The sequence below is a fragment of the Glandiceps talaboti genome, chromosome 11, assembly GCF_964340395.1.
Source record: "Glandiceps talaboti chromosome 11, keGlaTala1.1, whole genome shotgun sequence".
NCBI lineage: Eukaryota > Metazoa > Hemichordata > Enteropneusta > Spengelidae > Glandiceps > Glandiceps talaboti.
Window position 1 is genome coordinate 8,016,334 of NC_135559.1, and position 9,925 is coordinate 8,026,258.

Sequence of the window (9,925 nt, forward strand, 5' to 3'; positions counted from 1 at the left end):
ATGGTTGTGTCTGGCAAGTGTGTAGAATGTACCTTGGAGGAACTACTCTTAACACTGAAAACCAAAGTTCTTAAAAGTGGCCAAATGATGAGAAATGTGTTTGATTGTATTTTGTTGTTTTCTCATATTCAGTGAAACTACTATGTTTTCCAACTCCTATAATTAATGTGTAATAACATAAACCAAATCCATATGTTTATAAATTTCAAAATTTTTGAAATGTGTACATAAAACTTTATGTTCAAAAATAAATTTAATTTTTCCAGGTATCATCAGTGTTTTCTGAAGTGATAATTCATGCAACTGAAGACTTGTTATTAATATATGTCCAGGAAATGATTTTTAATAAACTAATAAAATGCAAGTTAAATGCAAAAATGCAAAAGAAAATTAGCATTACAATCCGTAGTGTATAAACCGTACATGTGTGCAGAGAGGTGAGCTAGGGAGTGAATAGACCCTATAGGTTACCCAAGAAAACCGTTTAGCTAATGTCGCAAAACGCCACCGGTTCTTATTACGTGTGAAGGAACTCAAAATCATTACGTATTTCTAAAATTCATAGAATTTTTGGATATGTGAAATCCATCCTTGAAAAAAGTCCGTTCCCGTTCTAAATTTTCTCATTTATTCAAAAAGTCGGAAAATGGTATGTGTATCAACAGTCGGAAAAGGGTACGTCGTAGTTAGCAAGTATGGCGGCCAGCTCAAACGTGTTTTGCAGTGACTTCCAAAAATTGTAAACAGTTAATCTTTATCGTATGGTGAACCGTCGAAATGAAGTTACGACTCAGTCCAGGTGTAGTTGCAGTCTTTAAAAGGTTATATTCAACGGATCATCGAAGGCGAGTTGTCGTAACAGGCATAGGTAAGCAGACTCAGTGAGACTGGCCATGGCTTCGCGTACTCTTATTCCCAAGGAAAGGTGTACGTTCGGCCGTTCGGGTATGTGTCGCCCTAGACATGGGTCGACTTTTCATCTTAAAATTCCTCAATCATGGGTCGATGACATAGGAAACGTCACCATGCTTTAGAAAAATCTTCACAGTAACAAAATAAACAGGAAGATTTTCCCCAGAATTTTTCTCTCACCGTCACGACAATTTGTGATACAATGGTACGATGCAAACTGGGGGACGCCAATCTTGGCTAGCACGCTAAAGGTTAATGACCTAGGGGGCCCCGCTGGATAACCACAATTTGACAACCGAAGATGTCCATTCCTGCATGAAAATCACTAAACATGGGTAGATGTTTTCAACTTGGACCGCATACCCCCGTATGAAAAATGATAGACCTTGCCTTCAAAACTATACTTGTTAATAATGTGCGCGTGCGTGACAATTTTATTGAAGTAATATACAATTATATTCGTTTTCATATTGGTTTTCACACAGACAAGAATAACAGGCATATTCCTGTCTGTAGTTTTCATTACTGGCCGAGTTCTTTTGATACTCTAATTACAGTGGTTAGCTATACTGGCTAGTTTGGGATGAATGTGATTAGTCAACTCTCGTCTGGTCTGCCATGTCTTTAATTTTACCTTGTAAAGTTGTCTTTTAATAGTTCCATTGTATGTCTTTTCACAGGAGTTGTTTGTCCACTAGGAGTTGGTACACAACATGTATGGACTAGACTCACCCAAGGTGAAATCGGTATCACGAGGATTCAAGGCCAAGGCTATGAAAAAATACCTTCACAAGTTGGTAATTGTATTTATTTCAACTTTTTTTGCTTAGATATATTTGGTTATCAGGGTTTAGGAACTGTCTCAAGGTGTTTGTGATGTTTATAATTTTCCTGGTTTTTCACACCTATATAAATGTAGTACTTTCATTAAAGTAATAATGTTATACAGTCAACATATAAAATTCATCTAAGTAGATAAATGAATAAATAAATAAACAAATAAATAAATAAATAAATAAATAAATAAATACACACATTGAAATCTAGTATGATATGATATTTATGCTGATTTGTGACTAGAAGTAAAACATAAGTTGTGACAAGTTTATGCATGCACATGTACTCTATCATACTGCTCAGTGATGTCAATGACAGTTACACCAAAAAATTCATGCCACTGTGTGAATCATAAAATTTGCTGGAGTCTGCACTGTACTGGTATTCTGTAAGATATGCCATGATGGGGCGTCCTCACACATCGACCAACCCAGAAGCAAGGCCAGTGAGGGCTGAGCAATATGACATATCGTACAGTCTACTGCACTGGCTGCAACTAGTATATTTGTGACCGAATTAATGATTTATTTTCTACTGATGTTTTTATTTTTAGCTGGATATGTTCCGAGGGGTGTCAATGACGGGGAGTTTAGTCCAGAGAGATATGTTTCCAAATCGGTAAGTCAGATGTTGATAAAGTTGCCAGTGTGTCAACTACTTTCACAGTTATGTGTGTTATATAAGTTGTTTTTGTAAACAGTTGCAGGTGTATTTACGTTTGGGTGTGTTTGTAATTTTAGGAGCAGAGATCCATGTCAGAAGCCACAGTGTTTGCATTAGCTGCAGCAGCTGAAGCATTGAGAGATTCTAAATGGAAACCAGAAAATGAGGAAGACAAAAATAAATCAGTAAGTTTTATCATTTAAAGGGGAAAACTACTCCAGGAAATACAGACATTTTCATGAATACTGGAGAGAGGAAATACAAACATTTTCATGAATACTGGAGAGAGGAAATACAGACACTTTCATGAATACTGGAGAGAGGAAATACAGACATTTTCATGAATTCAGGAGAGCTATTTCATGATTTTACATAACCTACAATTACTTGTGACTTAGAGAATCATCAAGTTGATCTTGTGCCTTTATAGGGTATCTTTGCTGAGGTCTATTGCATCATGGGAACAAGTCTTCACAAGACAACAAATTGTACATATTAATTAACTATGTACTTTCCTTGTGTATTTAGGGTGTGGCTGTTGGCATGGGAATGGTTGGTTTAAATGACATAGTAGATTCTGGTACAGCTTTAAGAGAGAAGGTAAGAATGAATATCTCAGCAGTAGTAAGCAACAACTTGGTGCATTTCTTTATATTGTTGTACATAACATGCATGATTTCCTAGTCATCAGATTTTATCGGCATTCCACAGATTGACAATTTGTCAACTAGTGGTCATTTACTTATTGATACCATTTACATATGGACATCAATCCAGTGTACACAGTACCATCAATGACTAGTAGACAGGTAATTCAGCTAACTGAAAGGAATGAACTGTTCCAAAGTTTACATATGGACATCAATCCAGTGTACACAGTACCATCAATGACTAGTAGACAGGTAATTCAGCTAACTGAAAGGAATGAACTGTTCCAAAGTTTACATATGGACATCAATCCAGTGTACACAGTACCATCAATGACTAGTAGACAAGGTATTTCAGCTAACTGAAAGGAATGAACTGTTCCAATATTTACATATGGACATCAATCCAGTGTACACAGTACCATCAATGACTAGTAGACAAGGTATTTAAAAGGATTAGACTGTTTCTTACAGGCATAAATCAGTGAAAAGCAAGAAAGAGTTACAGCTACATGTGCAGACGTTGTTAATTTGTTTGATTTTTAACTGTAATCAAAAGTTATAACCTAGGTTTACTCTCTGAAGTACTACATATTAGTCTCAGTATATATTTTATGATATTTTTAGACCCAAGTATTTTATCAGTGTTTTTGCTAAGGTTTGGGAACCCCGGTAACAGAAAGGGGGGAAGAGGTAAAACTGGTAGTGCCTTCCCATGCAATGTATCATAGTTTAGGTGGGGAACCCCGGTAAAATGATGTGGGAACCCCGGTAGATTTTACCTACTTACCGCCCTTAAATAAAACACTGTTTATGACATTTGATGTGTACCATTCTATTCCAGGGTTATAACAGAGTGAGTCCATACTTTGTACCCAGGATACTGGTTAACATGGCTGCTGGACATATAAGTATAAGACATGGTCTCAAGGTAAAACTTACAGTCATAAATATGCATGCCACTTAGAATGTAAGATACATCGTTTTGCTCTGCCTGCACCGATGTGTGAGGGCGCCCTGTCACGGCATACCTTACAGACTAGCATGTCACTATGATATTATCATAGTTACATAATCATGAAACTTAGTAAGAAATATTGAAATCAATGTTTGTCTTCAGACCATCATATTAGTTTGTATGGTACACTGTGATGGGACGCCCTCAAGCATCAGCCAACCCCTTTTTGGGATCAATCCAAAAATATGGAATATATACTCTGGTCATTCTATGTCACAACAACACACATCTATGTCACAACAATGTGTGGTTCTGCTGTGTTCGAAATATTAGTCAAAATTTTCAAGATTGCCATTATTTTCCTCAATTTTTCTTTGACATTACTGGCGCTGGTATAATTATGTTATTCTCCAATATTTGTCTTCATTCAGCTGGAAAATATCCCTGACCTAGGGTTGTCACTACTTGTCTAGCGACTCATACTGACAAAGGCCCTTTAGGTCACTCATATTTTCAATGGCTGAACGGAGAAAAATATTGGGGAGTAACATCTAATTGTACAGTCTAATCTTATTAAGATATGATATAGTTATCATCCAGTTGTTGACTCTTTCCTTCCTGTTTTGTTTTGTTTTGTTTTGTTTGAATTGTCCTTTGCATTATTTATTCACACTGGTACATCTGACCAATTCTCATTACTGGTACTATTCATATCTTGTATGTCTGCTAACCAATCAAACCCCATCTTACAGTTAACACTGGAGGATTGAAATTGAAAATGTGTTCTAATTGGTTATAAATCAAAGTCCACAGAAATGATATATTCATGGTTGCACAATGAATATTTGATGACTCCTGAGTGTTTATTCCCTTTAGTGTAAAACATCTCATTGGTTATATGACACATTTATCAAAGATGTGTATAGCATAACTATGTGTATCCTTCAACAGTTGAAAAATTGGCTCTGACTTGGTCATTAGTTTGTGGTAATCTGCATATATGCAAATTTCACTGTCTGGGTATAGATCTACATGCAGATCCCCTTGTGAGACTCATCAAACCCCAAATTTACTGATTGCTAGACTGTGTTTATTTTATGTATGTTGTATATACTTGTAGGGTCCAAACCATGCAGTGTCCACTGCCTGCACTACAGGATGTCATGCTCTAGGAGATGCCATGAGGTTTATTAGAAATAGTGATGCTGATGTCATGGTTGCCGGGGGAACAGAAGCATCTATCAACCCTCTAGCCTTAGCAGGATTTTGTAGGTAAGGCTCCAGAAGTCAACAATAGTTATGCAAAAATATCTATTTGTTTGCCCCAATCAATAATAAAAAGACTGTATGGATGGTGACACAATAAAAGAAATTATTTTTGCTTTTTGTCATAGGAAAACAATAACGCAAAAACAAGTAGTGACTAAAATGTCTTCTTGTACATGAACACAATGTACCAGTCTTGTAAGTAGTATAAAAATAAGACTTTGAGAACTAAAATTGCAAAATTTTCTAGTGGTTATAATATCTAGGTGTACAGTATTTCTATGTATAATTTATACTGTAGACCAATTCTGTGTTCTAAAAATGTGACAATTTGGGTTGAATTTTCCTTGGATATGTTTATTGACACATCACTTTCAAGCACAATACAGGTATACCATAAAGTTACTAACTAGTTAGAAACAGGAGTTACCAGAATGGGTGAGACAAAATTGTTGGCATTAGCTACCAGTGGATAGAATCTACAATGTATCACTCTGAACGATTCACCAGGTTTGATTATTCCACATGGAGGGGTACCGGCTGGGTAGTATCTTTTACAAGATCTATAATACATTGATTCTGTACTTTCACCTTGTCTACCAATAGTTTGATCATCATTTTTTTGATGTTCAAGGTATTGTCGTTATACAACACACTTTTATTAATGTTGTTGTCATATCCATACCATTGACAGGGCTAGAGCACTAAGTACAAAGTTTAATGATCAACCAGAAAGAGCTTCTAGACCATTTCACCCTGACAGAGATGGGTTTGTAATGGGTGAAGGAGCTGCTGTGGTAGTATTAGAGGTGAGTGTAATCTCCTTGTAGTATTACTAGAGGTGACTATATAGGTTTCATGTCTATTAATCAAATCAAACACAGAAATAATTGGGTTTGATAAAAATTCATGTCTTTTTTTGTCTTCAGTTAAAAATCTGTTATTGATACCAATCTTTGGAACTAACTCTGGAAGTCTTATTCAGGATCTAAAAATATCCCAAACAGATAAAAGAATATAAAATAAATTGCAATTAAAAGGTAACTTTTCCCCACACTATACGCAAAGGGCTTTGTAATTACTACCCCTGGCATAGATCTGTAGTGACACAGTGGCGCTTTTTAATTATACTTCAACCCTGTGTAGAGGGCAAACAATTCATTGCAGCCTCTGTAAGTGCAGCATTCATGTTGCAAATCCTATCATACCCGGTCCTCAGTTATACACCTGTGGTAACTGGGGCACAATCATGTTTCAAATCTTGCCCAAGGACTTAACCAAATGGCAACAGCAAGGCTGTAGATTCCAAGCTAGCCACTTGATTATCATGAATCCATTTCATTTGGTTTTGTAGGAATATAATCATGCTGTCAACAGAGGAGCTGATATATATGCTGAAATCTTAGGATATGGACTGTCAGGTTAGTATTCAACATATAATTAGATGTTATTCCCCAACAGTTTTCTTCATTCAGCCAAGGAAAATACAAGTGACCTAAGATGGCCTTGTAACTACAAGTTGCTAGACAAGTAGTGACAACCGTTAGGTCATGAGTATTTTCTGACTGAATGAAATAAAAGATTGGGGAATAATATAATTACACCTGCTCAAGGATAATTTATGAAAAATTGGAAAAATAATGGCGATTTAGAACATTTTGACCCATATTTTGATAACTGCAAAACCAGTGACCGAGACACAGGTTGTCGTGACGTACTATAACCAGGATATATGGTCCATATTTTCTGTTCAAAGACAATAATTTGGCTTGAGTGTGGTATAATAGATTTTATTGAAGTATCCTGATACAGTGGATTACTGTCAAGTGTCCTGAAAATAGATAAAAAATCAACATGAGTTCACAGCGTGTGTGTCCAGGTTGACCTTACCAAAAGTGTTAAGGAAATTACATATATGTAATATTGTGACTGGTTTGCTTCATGTCTTTCACCAAGTTCAAAACATGTAGTGACAACGCTGACTTGACCTCTTCTTATAATTGGTTCCATGGTAACAGGTGATGCAAGTCACATGACAGCTCCAAGTGGAGATGGAGATGGTGCTATAAGATGCATGCAGGCTGCAATGAAGGATGCTGGTATACAGACTAGGGATGTAACGTATATAAATGCACATGCAACTTCAACTCCTCTAGGTGAGATATTTCAAGGTTTTGATGCAGGTCTGTCTTTATAGGCAAGAAATTTATGGGGCATTTTTCACCCCAAGCGGCATATACCCAAGTTAATACACCACCTTGTTATTAAACAAAGCTTTCACGGTATGAAGATGCAATTCTTTCATAGTCAGGATACCTTGGTTATTCAAAACATTCTGAGATAGGAGCAAGAAACAGCCAATAGAAGTTTGGTATTCGGAAATGGAACTTAAATTTAGCTAGAAGTGGGCTTACATTTCAAAAACCAAAGCAGAACACGAACAAAAATGCACCTTTTTTCCATTTATTTTTTCCCCATCCAGGTGATGCAATTGAAAATAAAGCCATAAGAAGAGTCTTTGGTAATCATTGTATTGGTCTGTCAGTGTCTTCAACAAAAGGTGCTACTGGACATCTATTGGGTGCTGCAGGTGCCCTGGAAGCTGTATTTACAATAATGGCCTGTCATACAGTAAGTAATCTGGCCCTGGAACAAGCATTTAGGTATCATTGATAAAAATGGTGTCTGTTGTGATGGTTTTAGAAAAAAATCAATAGCAATAGGTACTGGTACTGTTCACTGTTTGATACAGTGATAGCTAATTTGACATGTAGAAATGAAAACTACCTAGATTTGTCTCACGTGTACCAAAATGTACTTGCTATGAGTTGATTCTATGAACCGAGGGTATCTTTTTGCACAATATTTTAAATAAAGTGGGCAAAATTTGACTTTAAGTGTGTATAAATTTCCAGTGTAAAATAATTTCAGAAGGACATGCTTATCAGTGCTTTATATTTGAATAACATAGCTGTGTCCATCCACCCCCACCCTTACCCCCACCCCCACCCCACCCCATGTAGTATAAGCAAAATCCCAATGTCGGGCTACTGTATTCTTTGAAAGAATACTTTGTCATCAGTGTAGAATTTGTGAATACATGTTTCACGTAATTCTGTTTTTTCTGTTAAAATTTCATCAATGTGAAAATGGGTTCCTTTTCTGTATTGACAAATCAACCATTAATGTCATAATTTGGATGAGAAAGTAGGTTCAGTCCACCAGCTCCCTATGGTGTAGTGGTTAAAAATCAGAATTAGTAGTTGGTAGGTCAGGGGTGCGAATCAGACTGGAAACAGGAGATTTTCTGTGACCGACACAATGTGAGTATTCTTTCAATGGGTAGACTGTATCACTCAGCCATGTCAAACTCACAAGATGAATGTGAAGTTGGAGGAACTCGGGGAGTAATGACTGGAACAGTCAGGGACTGGTGTGAGCTGACTCAGAAAGTCGTGACAGTTACACAGCAACGTGATAGAGAGTGTGCAACATAGCTCTGTTACATAGTCCCAATCTTGAATGCAGTTCAGTAGAATTGTGTGTTTATGTGTGTATGTGTGTGTGTCTATGAAAATAAAAAATCGCTGGGAGTAATTTCCAGCACAAAAAAATTAGAGGTAGTCCAAAACTTAAAAGGTCACGTGTTGAATTATTAAATGACACCAATTTGATCAATGACTGAAACACTTAATGTGTAACTTCTTAGAGAGAATTCACACTCTCTTTACATTTTCTCAATATTTTCTATCACTACAGGGTATCTTACCACCGACTGCTAATCTCACAGAGACACCAGATGAATTTGATATGAACTATGTTCCCTGTCAGTCACAACCATGGACAGTGCCCTCTAGTGGTAGAAGGATTGCAGTCACAAACAGCTTTGGATTTGGTGGCACGAATGCATCATTGTGTATTGGAAGTGTGTGATAAATGTTCAACAGATAAAAATTTTTAACCATTGGGAAGTGATTCCCAAGAAGAGATAAACCAGGAAAGAATTTATTGATCTAAGGAGATATTAAAACGAGGAAAGACTTTTTACAATGATAAACTTTTGTTAATTGGTGAGGCAAGAAGATCGTGAAAGACAAATTGTAAAATCATGTTTATAATGACAACTCTAGAAATGTAAGCATCAAATATCAGACCTATCAGTCCAGTAGTTTTGGAAATGAAATCTTTAGCTAGAAAATCAACTTTTAAACTAACTTTCAAGTATGTTTTGGTATTTTAATTTATCATACCAATGTAGAAAGTACAAATAAAGATTAATTTCTTGTATAGTAGTTGCTGTGTTGTATAAAATATGTTCTGTTAGTATATTATTATTATATGGAACATATTTTGAATAGTTATTAGGGTTATATGAGGGTTATGCAGGATCATTCTTTTTCAATATCGCTTCCCGGAAACTGCTTCCGCGCCCAAATTTTAGTTCTAATCTAAACAGAAGCTTTTATTGACTTCAACCATCACATTCATACCAAAGTTTTATTTTTTGTTTTCCTATTTTGACATTTTACGTTACACATCTTAAATTTTGAGATTTAAAACTGTCCTGTATCTACTGCAGAGATCATCTCTTGAGAGATACAATGACAACATTTTTCTTAGACCAGTGAAAGCCGTCCGACCA

At 36.2% G+C, this 9,925-nt stretch overlaps 2 protein-coding genes across 3 annotated transcripts in view; one reads left to right on the forward strand and one right to left on the reverse strand.

The window, feature by feature from the left end:
- The first annotated feature begins 702 nt into the window (after window positions 1–702).
- LOC144442233 (3-oxoacyl-[acyl-carrier-protein] synthase, mitochondrial-like) lies at window positions 703–9,917 on the forward strand. Of its 2 annotated transcripts, XR_013481620.1 has the most exons (13): window positions 703–868; window positions 1,593–1,709; window positions 2,303–2,367; window positions 2,490–2,597; window positions 2,941–3,012; window positions 3,904–3,990; window positions 5,138–5,289; window positions 5,978–6,092; window positions 6,638–6,704; window positions 7,302–7,439; window positions 7,766–7,914; window positions 9,043–9,417; window positions 9,863–9,917. XR_013481620.1 is itself a non-coding variant. In XM_078131513.1 (12 exons), exons 1-12 carry the CDS (start codon window positions 778–780, stop codon window positions 9,214–9,216), a joined length of 1,335 nt encoding a protein of 444 aa, XP_077987639.1. In that variant the 5' UTR covers window positions 703–777; the 3' UTR covers window positions 9,217–9,501. The 2 variants fall into 2 exon arrangements, 1 of the variants encoding a protein (XP_077987639.1); XM_078131513.1 differs by lacking the exon at window positions 9,863–9,917 and having other exon boundaries at window positions 9,043–9,501.
- Window positions 9,823–9,925, reverse strand: part of LOC144442756 (trimethyllysine dioxygenase, mitochondrial-like) — a 6,564-nt gene continuing 6,461 nt past the window's right edge. Inside the window, exon 7 of the mRNA XM_078132129.1 lies at window positions 9,823–9,925. This exon is cut by the window's right edge and continues 165 nt beyond it. Coding sequence (XP_077988255.1) covers window positions 9,823–9,925 — 103 coding nt within the window.

What these genes read in the sequence shown, in the direction of transcription:
- LOC144442233 (XM_078131513.1), top strand. Translation starts at nt 778, where the DNA reads ATGAAGTTACGACTCAGTCCAGGTGTAGTTGCAGTCTTTAAAAGGTTA. An exon ending in AGTTGTCGTAACAGGCATAG is followed by an intron (nt 869 to 1,592) that starts GTAAGCAGACTC and finishes GTCTTTTCACAG; the next exon opens with GAGTTGTTTGTCCACTAGGA. An exon ending in TGCAACTTCAACTCCTCTAG is followed by an intron (nt 7,440 to 7,765) that starts GTGAGATATTTC and finishes TTCCCCATCCAG; the next exon opens with GTGATGCAATTGAAAATAAA.